The sequence below is a fragment of the Sphaeramia orbicularis genome, chromosome 18, assembly GCF_902148855.1.
Source record: "Sphaeramia orbicularis chromosome 18, fSphaOr1.1, whole genome shotgun sequence".
Taxonomy (NCBI): Eukaryota; Metazoa; Chordata; class Actinopteri; order Kurtiformes; family Apogonidae; genus Sphaeramia; species Sphaeramia orbicularis.
This window is the reverse complement of record NC_043974.1, coordinates 39,499,538-39,513,098: the sequence shown is the minus strand read 5'-3', so window position 1 is coordinate 39,513,098 and position 13,561 is coordinate 39,499,538. Positions and strand designations below refer to the sequence as shown.

Sequence of the window (13,561 nt, the reverse complement as noted above, 5' to 3'; positions counted from 1 at the left end):
GTATAATGATTGTGAACACACTTATGTTCATGGAATTGTTTGTGAATAGAGACCTTATTGCATCACAAACTCCCAGGTTTGTTGTCATCTGGTATTGTGTCCAAACCATAGTACTTCAGTTTAGAATGTACTGAGGGTATACTTTAACACATTAATAGACATATTTCCCAAGAAAGAAATCAAATAATCAAACAATAATTCCTCCTCCATCATAACGTTATTTCCAGTGAACATGTATTTTGAAGGCCCTTCACTGGGTAAAAACCCACTACATTTTTGCACCCTTATTTATTCACATTTCTTTAAAGATCATAAAGATAATATTTATCTGGTACACATTGTACAAACTGCTGCTCTAACTGTATTAGTAGAGTGTTTGATATGTATATTTTTCTGTGTATGTTTAGACATATACACTACAGGTCAAAAGTTCTAGAACATGGCCCAGGGAAGCCTCTTTTCTTATTCTGAAGTCTCAGCAGTGGCTTTCTGCTGCAACTCGACCCATCAAACCTGCAACTGGAAGTCTTCTGTTCACAGCTGAAACTCAGACTTGCTTCCTACGACCACTATCTTCACTGTGTTTGAAGCTGTTGTCCTGTCAGTCTCCTCTCACTCCAGTTGTTGAATGTCATAAACTTGTCTTCTGGTTCTGTTGTGTCTTTGGCTCTGCCACACCTCTTCTGTCAGCATTTCCTCCAGTTTCTGAGTGCCTTTGGATGGTGAAGGAAACTGGACTTACTGACACCTGGACTTTCTTGGACATTTCTCTGTAGGACAGACCCACATTTTTAAGTGTTCTGATGGTCTGTCTCTTCTATTGTTAATTGCCTTTTCCTCTTTTCCATTTTTATAGTAACACACTACTTTCTGCAGTACAATACTGTTCAAATAATTGTCACAACGGTATGGTACCAAAGTGTGTTCCAACCCTAATCCAACAAAGTGGAAGTGCTGCTGGGTCTTCTTCTTGGTGATTATCCACAGGGGCTCTCTGGAAACTTGTGGTGTGTCTGGTTGTTTAGAGTCAAAAAAAAAAAAAAAAAAAAATCTGCATTCGCATGCTAGGCACACTGTAGGATTTGTGTAAAAATAAAATGTCTTTATTAATTCATGGCATTTTTTAAAAATACAGTCAACGTGTTGCAACCTCTGGTCTTCATCAGGGCTTTTTTCACTAGTGAGTTGCACACCTTCATACAATCACTTTGATGACCTGAAGGAGGGAGGTGTGAGGGGAAAGAAAAGAGAGAAACAAAAAAAACATGCATACAGACAAACATATACATTTGCACACATATACACACACAAATAATAATAATAAAATAAATTAATTAATTAATTTAAAAAAATAATAAATGAAAAAGAAAAAATAATAATGAAAAAAATATATAAAAAAAAAAAATCAACAAAAAACAAAACAAAGAAGTATATTTAAAAAAAAAAAAAAAATTAAAATATATATATATATATATATATATATACACAAATACACATTGAGGTTTTCCTTTAAATAGCAGTGTTCCGTTCCATGTGACGTCAGCCCGGTTAGCTCAGTCGGTAGAGAATCAGACTCACAATCCCAAGGTTGCTGGTTCGAGCCCCACATTGGGCGCAAACATTTGGAGAGAGGTGGGTTGTTCATCTTCAAACTTTTACTAAGTGCTGTGAGAAATGCCACATCGGTAGGTATAGCTTTAACAAAACATTACTATAAACAAAGCAGTCGTCCCTGGGTGAGTTCGAACCACCAACCTTTCAGTTAACAGCCGAACTGCGCCACAGAGACACACATGCCCATATATGGCCGTACAGAACCCTCATGAAATTACTTCCGGTGCTGCGCAGAACCAATTGAGGTTTTCACCCACCTTCTGATACTTTGTTGACACGTGATCCGTGTTTTTGCCCCATTCTCGACACTTTCAGCTCACTTTTTCAGATCAATGTCCTTAAATCTCTGTTGCAGACTGACACAGCTCTGCTCTTCAAATGTCAATCACCCACAGCTCGTGCAGACGGTACGAGGTCACAGGCCCCGCCCACTTTCCTCGGTTTCCATAGCGACAAACACTGGAAACAATTCATCACGTCTCCCACTGGTCTGTGTGCTGCAGCTAATCATCTAGTTCACTGAAAAACTCCGTTTTCTCTCTTTTCATACAATAAAACTCAACTTTACTCTCAGCTTTAACCCTTTCATGCATGAATTAGGACAATATTAGTCCACATTTTTTTCTTCAGTCATTTTAATCCTCTTTAGGTCTCAAAAAAACAATAAAAGTCAAATTGTTTTAGCAATCTATTTTTCATGGAGTTACAAAAATGTCCACTCAGCTGGACACCATGTGTTTAATTTTTCAAGCAAACAAATATTTATTTAAGCCCATCATTAGAAAGTGTATGGAAGGAAATCTGTTTCATCAGATTTTTAATTAGAAATGCTATTGAATTTCTAGCACTGAATTTTTTTTCCACAAAAATTAAGTATCTGAATATTTTTTTGCACTGAAATTAAGTATCTGAATTTTTTCTTTCACTGAAATTAAGTATCTTAATTGTTTTTTTGCACTGAAATTAAGTATCTGAATATTATTTTTCACTGAAATTGAGTATCTGAATATTTTATTTTCACTGAAATTATGCATCTGAATATTTTTTTGCAATTAACTTATGCATCTGAATTTTTTTTTTCACTCAAATTAAGTATCTGAATATTTTTTTTACTGAAATTAAGTATCTGAATATTTTTTTGCACCAAAATTAAGTATCTTAATTGTTTTTTTGCACTGAAATTAAGTATCTGAATATTTTATTTTCACTGAAATTATGCATCTGAATATTTTTTGCACTGAAATTATGTATCTGAATATTTTTTTACAATTAACTTATGAATCTGAATTTTTTTTTCACTCAAATTAAGTATCTGAATATTTTTTTGCACCAAAATTAAGTATCTGAATATTTTTTTGCACCAAAAGTAAGTATCTGAATTTTTTTTTTCACTGAAATTAAGTATCTGAATATTTTTTTGCACTGAAATTAAGTATCTGAATGTTTTTTTTCACTGAAATTAAGTATCTGAATATTTTTTTGGACCAAAATTAAGTATCTGAATATTTTTTTTTCACTGAAATTAAGTATCTAAATATTTTTTTGGACCAAAATTAAGTATCTGAATATTTTTTTTCACTGAAATTAAGTATCTGAATATTTTTTGCACTGACATTAAGTATCTGAATTTTTTTTTCACTGAAATTAAGTATCTGAATATTTTTTTTCACTGAAATTAAGTATCTGAATATTTTTTGCACTCAAATTAAGTATCTGAATATTTTTTGCATTGAAATTAAGTATCTGAATATTTCTTTCACTTAAATTAAGTATCTGAATATTTTTTTCCCTGAAATTAAGTATCTGAATTTTTTATGCTCTGAAATTAAGTATCAGAATTTTTCTTTTCACTCAAATTAAGTGCCTGAATTTTTTTTTTCACTGAAATTAAGTATCTGAATTTTTTATGCTCTGAAATTAAGTATCAGAATTTTGCTTTTCACTCAAATTTAGTGTCTCAATTTTTTTTTTCACTGAAATTAAGTATCTGAATATTTTTTTCACTGAAATTAAGTATCTGAATATTTTTTTGCACCAAAATTAAGTATCTGAATGTTTTTTGCACGAAATTAAGCATCTGAATATTTTTTGCACTGAAATTAAGTATTTGAATATTTTGTTGCACTGAAATTAAGTACCTGAATTTTTCTTTTTCACTGAAATTAAGTATCTGAATTTTTTTTTTTCACTCAAATTAAGTGTCTGAATTTTTTTTTTTTCACTGAAATTAAGTATCTGAATTTTGTTTTTGCACTGAAATTAAGTATTTGAATAGTTTTTGCACTGAAATTAAGTATCTGAATTTTTTTTTTCACTGAAATTATGCATCTGAATTTTTTTTTTTTCACTGAAATTAAGTATCTGAATTTTTTTTTTTCACTCAAATTAAGTGTCTGAATTTTTTTTTTTTTCACTGAAATTAAGTATCTGAATGTTTTTTTTCACTGAAATTAAGTATCTGAATAGTTTTTGCACTGAAATTAAGTATCTGAATATTTTTTTTCACCCAAATTAAGTATCTGAATATTTTTTTGCACTGAAATTAAGTATCTGTATTTTTTTTTTCCCTGAAATTAAGTATCTGAATATTTTTTTTCACTCAAATTAAGTATCTGAATATTTTTTTGCACCAAAATTAAATATCTGAATAGTTTTTAGCACTGAAATTAAGTATCTGAATTTTTCTTTTCACTGCAATTAAGTATCTGAATTTTTTTTACATTGAAATTAAGTATCTTATTTTTTTTTTCACCAAAATTAAGTATCTGAATATTTTTTTACACAAAAATTAATTATCTGAATATTTTTTTTCACTGAAATTAAGTATCTGAATATTTTTTTTCACCAAAATTAAGTATCTGAATATTTTTTTGCACTGAAATTAAGTATCTGTATTTTTTTTTTCACTGAAATTAAGTATCTGAATATTTTTTTCACTGAAATTAAGTATCTGAATATTTGTTTTCACTGAAATTAAGTATCTGAATATGTTTTTGCACCAAAATTAAGTATCTGAATATTTTTTTTTACTAAAATTAAGTATCTGAATTTTTTTTTTTCACTGAAATTAAGTATCTGAATATTTTTTTGCACCAAAATTAAATATCTGAATAGTTTTTAGCACTGAAATTAAGTATCTGAATTTTTTTTTTCACTGCAATTAAGTATCTGAATTTTTTTTTTACACCAAAATTAAGTATCTGAATATTTTTTGCACTGAAAATAAGTATCTGAATTTTTTTTTTCACTGAAATTAAGTATCTGAATTTTTTTTTTTAATGAAATTAAGTATCTGAATTTTTTTTTTTTTCACTGAAATTAAGTATCTGAATATTTTTTTCACTGAAATTAAGTATCTGAATATTTGTTTTCACTGAAATTTAGTATCTGAATATTTTTTGCACTGAAATTAATTGTCTGAATTTTTTTTTTGTTTTTCACTGAAATTAAGTATCTGAATTTTTTTTTTTCACTGAAATTATGCATCTGAATGTTTTTTGCACTGAAATTATGTATCTGAATATTTTTTTGCAATGAAATTAAGTACCGGAATATTTTTTTTCACTGAAATTAAGTATCTGAATATTTTTTTGCACCAAAATTAAGTATTTGAATATTTTTTTCACATAAATTAAGTATCTGAATATTTTTTTCACTGAAATTAAGTATCTGAATTTTTTATGCTCTTAAATTAAGTATCTGAATTTTTTTTTTTCTTCACTGAAATTAAGTATCTGAATATTTTTTTTCACTGAAATTAAGTATCTGAATATTTTTTTGCACCAAAATTAAGTATCTGAATATTTTTTTTTCACTGAAATTAAGTATCTGAATTTTTTTTTTCACTCAAATTAAGTGTCTGAATTTTTTTTTTTTCACTGAAATTAAGTATCTGAATTTTTTTTTTCACTGAAATTAAGTATCTGAATATTTTTTGCACTGAAATTAAGTATCTGAATATTTTTTGCACTGAAAGTAAGTATCTGAATTTTTGTTTTTCCACTGAAATTAAGTATCGGAATGTTTTTTTCACTGAAATTAACTTTCAGAATATTTTTTTTGCACCAAAATTAAGTATCTGAATATTTTTTTCACTGAAATTAAGTATCTGAATATTTTTTCACTGAAATTAAGTATCTGAATTTTTTATGATCTGAAATTAAGTATCTGAATTTTTTTTTTTCACTGAAATTAAGTATCTGAATATTTTTTTGCACCAAAATTAAGTATCTGAATTTTTTTTTGCACTGAAATTAAGTATCTGAATTTTTTTTTTTCACTGAAATTAAGTATCTGAATTTTTTTTTTTTTTTTTGCACTGAATTTAAGTATCTGAATTTTTTTTTGCACTGAAATTCTGAATTTTTTTTCCACTGAAATTATCTGAATTTTTTTTGCACTTAAATTAAGTATCTGAATTTTTTTGCACTGAAATTAAATATCTGAATTTTTTTTCCACTGAAATTATCTGAATGTTTTTTGCACTTAAATTAAGTATCTGAATTTTTTTTGCACTGAACTTAAGTATCTGGATTTTTTTTTTGCACTGAAATTAAGTATCTGAATTTTTTTTCCACTGAAATTATCTGAATTTTTTTTGCACTTAAATTATCTGAAGTTTTTTTTGCACTTAAATTAAGTATCTGAATTTTTTTTTTGCACTTAATTATCTGAATTTTTTGCACTTAAATTAAGTATCTGAAATTTTTTTTGCACTTAAATTAAGTATCTGAATTTTTTTGTCTCTGAATTCAACTATGTTCATAAATTTAGAATGCAAAAAATTTAGATGCAAAAAATTCAGATCACACGTCCAGGTCAGCATCGGCATCACATGACCAACCTAACATACCTTGATTGGCTGGCTGTCGTTTGGACTTGAGATAGAATCCATTACTTATCCTTGGTGTCCCGGATGTGTGATCTGAATTTTTTTGCATCTAAATTTTTTGCATCTGAATTCTAAGGGCCGGACCGGACCCTTTGGCGGGCCGGATATGGACCCCAGGCCGCATGTTTGACACCTGTGGGTGAAGACCATCAGCTAAATATTTGACATTTCATCACATAAATACAGCATTTAATAAGAAATGAGCACAGAACATGCATTGTCCTCTGATTTATTTTGCAGGATTGTCGTAATCATCGGTGTTTATAAAACATAACTATTCAGTTCATCAATACAGTCTAGATGCAGGTCAACAGGCAACAAGGCACATGCTATTACAAAAGAAACAGATCGTCAGAGGTCATTCCCAAACCTACTTATCATCATATGCTATCACTTTCACTGCATTCATGTCTTTCTAGAACCTTTAGAATGACTTTCACTGCTGCTGTTTATGGGTGTAGTCCAGTAATCATTCAGATCTGGGATCACTCACAGGTCCGGTTTAAAATAATCAGACATAGACGGTACTGACAGCAGCTCCAGAGAAACACTTCCAAGTAAACATGAATCTGAACCGACTGAAATGATGTAGTGCTTTGAATGTGCAACATCTGCTGCAACCAAAATTAGATTTTATAACTGATTTTTCATTGTCCGACTATAACCGGACACTTGAAAATAGTCGCTTTTCCATTGACCCTCAAATTGTGTGAATATAACCTGCGCATAAATATTTGCCTGATGGAAAAACGACAACTTTGCCAAAGTTTTTGCGCTGGCAAGACGTGGTTTTTCAGGCGTAGCACAAATGCTACATTGCACAAAACTGCAATGGAAAGACCTAAAACAGCATCTACATGTGGACAAGACACAAGAGAAGACAAGAGAGAAAAAAAAAATCTTTGTTTTGGTCGTGACGCTCTGAGCATATGTGGGAATAGTCAATAGAGTGTGTGTGGACATCCACAGTGAACACAAACTTCTTACCGTTCCACAACAGTTTGTCGAATGCAGTGCTGCCTTTGTCCAGTGTGCTTCTGTAGAGCTGGTACATCTCCTTATTGTCCAACAGGATGGCCATCTTACACATCACACACAGCGACGCCAGCCACAGCCCACCACAATAAGCACTGCAGAAATACAAAAAGGAATAAAAAAAAGAGTGACAATGATGATCATTTGGATTACATAGACCTAGAAGTAAAAATCAGATCACATTCATGAGAACAGGACCAAAAGAAGAAAAAACAAAACAAAAAAAACAAACCCAGTGCCTCTGGCCACAGCAGTCACCTGCACTCAAGCATAAAACCACATCCCAGGACGAAATGTACAAATAAAGAAGCCAGTGTCAACACAAGAAAACATTTGCTAAGGCCTATTTAGCTTTAATACAGCACATTATGAACCCTACTGGTACAAAAAAACTTCCATCTATCTATAAATCTATCCAGAAACCGCAGCTAGGTGGTTTGGAATTTTCACCCATTAACAAAGAAGCTTTAAAATGTGTAATAAAACTCCACATTACAGAGTTTCACAATATTATTCTGTTAGCGTCTGCCTGTAAATGTCTTCAGCTCCTCTTTTCGACCTTGGTTGTTTTACACTGTGTTCTGTTTCAGCTTTAACAGACATAACCACATGGTCAATAAGACTTTTTCATGGTCTTTTCGCCGTTACTACAGCCTCTAACACTGCAGATAAGCGCCACAGTGATAAACACGTCTCACTTTTTCCATTTCCTTTTTTCTTTTCCTTTTTGAAAGCCACTCAACCTGAAGGTAGAAAATCTCACACAGATACTTGTGTCGTTGTCAGCTCCACTGGACTCATCCTAGTTTAACCCGTAAAGACCCAGTGCTCCTTTTGTGGCAGTTCCCAAAGTAATTTTTTCTTTCTAGGGATTTATCATCATTTATTATAATATTATCTTCTGTATTTAGCATTTTTTTTCAGTGAAAATCTGGTATTTTCCTATATTTAATTTATTGATCATGTAGATGTTCATTAAAGCTCATATTAAAGTTAAGGTCATTATGTCAGAAACTGCAGAAAAAGTGACTATTTCAGTTAAATCTATCATTAACTGACCATAAACCCAGAGTGTCCATCCACTGTTATTGATCCGACTCCATGGGTTTTTGTTAGAACCAGAGACACAAGACTTGGACCCAAATGCACAACCCACAGACAGGAATACAGTTAATGAGTGTTTATTAAACACGGACAGGAAAAACAGTTCACAAAAAGGCTTTTTGAATGAATCCTCGCTGGTTAGTCTGTGTGGATTCGTCACGACGTCCGAATCCAGTAAAGGGAGCTCTCTGCCCGGGTCGGGAGCACACGAGGGGAACCCGACTAGAAACAAGCAGAGAAGTGTCAGGGGACAGACCAGGTCATACACGGGAAGTCCAAAAAACAGGCAACGGTACATGGGGGAAAAGCAAAAGCACTAACCGTGAGTCCAGGCAAAAGGTCGAATACCAGTGTGGCAGAATCAGGCAGAGGTACCGATGAGGGGATCAGGCAGGCTCAGAACAACCAGGAACAATCCGGGTCAGGAACGAACAGACAGGCAGACGAACAGGTTCAGAGAAACGCTGGTAAGTAGACACAACACAAGGAAGGAATACGAACTGGCACAGGACAGGGGAAAACACAGGGCTTATATACACAGAAGGGAGGGAAGACAATGAGACACAGGTGGAACAAATCAGGGCGGAGACAGGTAATCAACACAGGTGAAACAATCAGGGAGAGGAAGCAAAGACACCAGACATGACACAAGAAGGAGGATTAACAAAATAAAACAGGAAATGACACACAAGACAGACAAAACATACAAGAGTCCAGGTACTGATATGACAGTTTTACTGGTGAATCAATGTTGTAGAAGATGACGGTGTTTCCACGGTAACTATGGAGCCTCTGAACGTCCAAATGGGTCATATTTGATGACCATGAAAAGATGAAAAACTGTATTTTACCTGAATTACTTCACCATATTGATGCACCTTATGTAGTTTTATTACACTTACCTGTCAAATCACTTTAACCCTTTCATGCATGAATTATGAGAACCTTAATCAAAATATTTTCCTCAGTGTTTTTATTCCTCTTTAGGCATGAAAAAACAATGCAACTGAAAATTTTGTTCTGAAAAATAAATAAATAAATTAAAATAATGTTTAAAATTTTTTTAAAAATACATAAAAAAAAATAATAATGAAAAAAAATTCTTATGAACCTATTTTTCATGAAGTTGCAAAAATGTCCATTCAGCTGGACACCATATGTTTAATTTTAGATGCACAGAAACATGTATTTACTAATAAATTGTGTGAAAACTATGGTGTGGCTTGTGATTATGCTCAGGAGAGATCTACATAATGTTACCAATTCATGCCAGAAAAGATATGTAGTGTATTAAAACTTTAATAAAGATATGTGTAAAAAACCAAAACAACAACAACGAAAAGAACAACAAAATCCATGTATACAAGAGAACAGCTGTAGAATAGCTGTCCGCTGTAGTGACCAGTGTGCATGAAAGGGTTAAATTAGAGCTGCAACCGATTAATCGATTAGGTGCTTGAAGCGAATGCAAAAATTCACGATTCGATTAATCAACTCGAATTAATTGAATGGAAACATATTCTATTGCAGTTTTCCTGAATTGAAGCTTCTTTGTGCGTCACAATAAGCGTCCGTGTGAAACACAACAGTGGAACCAATGTTAACAGCAGAGAAATGAAGGAAACAAAGCTCTGATTCAGGAGAATTGTGGTTGAATGATTTTTTTTGGATCAGTTTGAAGCGATTAATCGGTTGCAGCTCTACTTTAAATCACTGTTTTCACTTTAAATCACTGTGCCCTGAAATGTGTCAATACTGTACACTGACTATACATTTAGTTTTCTACAGATTTTTGAATTAGAAGTGTTTGGTTTACAGTATTACACAGGAAGTTTTTTAGACTAAGTTTTTTAGCATGTTTTCTGAGAGTATATACTAACCTTAATGTCAGTGTTAATCTGGTTACTAACCTTATGCTGTATGCAAAGATCCTGAATACTTACATTTCCCTTGGTATTAATAAAATATCTATCTATCTATCTATCTATCTATCTATCTATCTATCTATCTATCTATCTATCTATCTATCTATCTATCTATCTATCTATCTATCTATCTATCTATCTCTATCTATCTATCTATCTATCTATCTATCTATCTATCTATCTATCTATCTATCTATGTTCAGAAGTTATTCAACAGTTGACATCAGTAGATGATTTTGGTTGCCAGTGGCTGTTTGGGTCTTTATGGGTTAATCAAAACAAATCCATAATTCCTAATATGATGTAAAATTAAATGGGGAATTGTAATTATATTTAAATATATCTGGATATTTTTGCATTCTTCTGCAATAATCAGTAGACTTCATGGACACTATAATATAAATTACATTTTTCCACCGTGTCATTCTTCCACCCTCACCTTGGTCCAGTCACTGTCCATCCATCATAAGTCTGGTCTGCATATCCAGAGTTCTCAATGAGTCCGTCTCCATCCAGGTCGAACTTCATCTCCGACTCCATCACCGCCTGCCAAACCGAGAACCACAGAGATGAACCGAACATGTTTGTGACAGTGCAACCCAAACAGCAGATATCTTATATTATATTTAACCCATGAAGACCCAAACATCCACTGGTGACCGAAAGCATCTACTGACCTAAACTGTTTAATACTTGTTTATCCACTAATCCTATCAATACATGTAAATAATTTGTGCAAAATACAGTTTGTCATCTTTTCATGGTCATCAGATGTGACCCATTTGGACGTTCAGAGGCTCCGTAGTTACCGTGGAAACACCGCAATCATCTACAACATTGATTCACCAGTAAAACCCATGGAGTTGGATCAATAACAGTGGATAGACACACGTGGTTTATGTTCATTTAATGATATATTTTACTGAAACAATCACTTTTTCTGCAGTTTCTGACATAATGACCCTTAACTTTAATCTGATCTTTAAAGAACATCTACATGATCAATAAATTAAATATAGGAAAATACATCCTTTGCACTGAAAAAAAAAAAAAAAAAAAAAACGCAAAATGCAGCGAATAATATTATAATAAATCGTGATAAATCACTTAAGAAAAATTAAATATAGAAAAAAATATATTTTGGAACAGCTATAAAAGTAGCACTGGGTCTTTATGGGTTAAGGCTGGACAGGATCTACAATGTACCGCATGTATCACAACTCTTCATAGAATTTTTTTTTATGATGGCGGCATATTAAGACATCCCTCTTAAGAGTTAGTGGTTCATCTTAAATAGATCAAGAATGAAGGTAAATCTGGATTATAGTGAGCCTTAGATCACAGATTATTGTAGTGTTTGTGGTTGCATAAATACTACTACTAATAATAATAAAAATAATAATAATAATAATGATAATACTAATATTACTACTATTACTACTACTACTACTACTAATAATAATAGTAATAATGACACTGCTAATATTACTACTACTACTACTACTACTACTACTACTACTACTACTACTACTACTAATAATAATAATAATAATGATACTACTACTACTACTACTACTATTAATAATAATAATGGTAATACTACTACTACTACTACTACTACTACTACTACTGCTAATAATAATAATAATAATAATAAAAATGCAATGTCAGTTAGGCTTACAAAGGAAAATGTAACCACTTTAGAAAATATATCACCACATATATTGTGCTTCTGCCTAAATATTTTGAGAATTTTTGCAATATCACTCAATCAATCAATCAAATTTCATTATATAGCACCAAATCATAACAAAAGTTATCTCGTGCCACTTTACATATAGTTGGTCAAAACCAGACTCTCGAGCCAATTTCCAGAAACCCAGCAGAATCCTGCAGCACCTAATGACTCAGCCCATATCTTTTCCATATCAGATACAAATACGTCCTCAGTTACCTGGCAGATTGGCCACATGTCCTGTAAATACTGCCTGTCCTGTGTGAGATGGAAGTCTCTGTAAACCTGCAGGACAAACTTGAGGTTCAGGTCCTTCCAGTCTGCAGTGTCATGGATGAGGTAGGCATTGACCCTCTGCCACGGCTCATCATCTGGGGACAGGGTTATCGTACACAACCACAGTTAGAATAATGTCAGGATTCATCAGTCATGCCCAAGAGCATTACTGTGTGATGACAACATAACATGTTTTCAATCTGCAATTATCTGTCTCAAGCAACTTTACAAATCGAATCCTATGTTGCATTAAACAGAAATGTTCTATTACGCTGTCGCTACGAGGAAAATAGTAAGCAACCACAAGGTGTAAGGTGTCTGGTTTCTGTATTCATCATATGACTATATTGCGAAACAACCACTTGTATATGCTTTAAATACAGTCACTCATTACGTAGCTAAATTCCGACCAAATTCCTAAATAAAACTGAGCGTATTCTAAAACATCATGCTATACAAACAACTACAAAAAAACATATCCTATAAAAGACAAATAATAAGGACACATGGCTGGGCACAGAATACCCTCTTCACTAAAACATCCTCGGTAATTTGCTTCCACAACAGCAGGTGGCGCCATCAGTCAGTAAAAATAAATACATAAATAAAAAGCTAGCGTTCTGCCAAAATCAACTCTGCCAAATAATGCAAATTTATTCACAGACATTTTCAGGGTCATTAGCACGTGGCTGGTTTAATTCCATTTGTCAGTATGAATAATTAAATAAATATAAGGTTCAAATAAATTCTTACGAAATATTTGCACTTTTCTGTTTTGTTTTGTAAATACAATCTAGTATAAGATGCCAATGAAATACATAAAAAGCCACATTCTCTGAACTGAATACACATTTCAGCAGAAGCCAAGAATGTTTTCAAAAAGAACAGAATCTTTTAGATTTTAAGACACAACTTGAACTTGCTAACTGGAAGGGTTAGCTGCTGTTAGCTTGTTGGCTAAAACAGTGTTTCTCAAAAAGT

The 13,561-nt window shown here is 32.3% G+C and overlaps 1 protein-coding gene across 1 annotated transcript in view; it reads right to left on the bottom strand.

Moving 5' to 3' along the window:
• Positions 1-7,346: 7,346 nt before the first annotated feature.
• Positions 7,347-13,561, bottom strand: part of LOC115438355 (non-lysosomal glucosylceramidase-like) — a 28,580-nt gene continuing 22,365 nt past the window's right edge. Inside the window, exons 3-6 of the mRNA XM_030161931.1 lie at positions 12,524-12,675; positions 11,009-11,115; positions 7,467-7,635; positions 7,347-7,358 (exon numbers count right to left, since the gene is read on the bottom strand). Of these exons, the coding sequence (XP_030017791.1) occupies positions 7,347-7,358; positions 7,467-7,635; positions 11,009-11,115; positions 12,524-12,675 (440 nt within the window). The remainder of the gene's footprint in view (positions 7,359-7,466; positions 7,636-11,008; positions 11,116-12,523; positions 12,676-13,561) is intronic.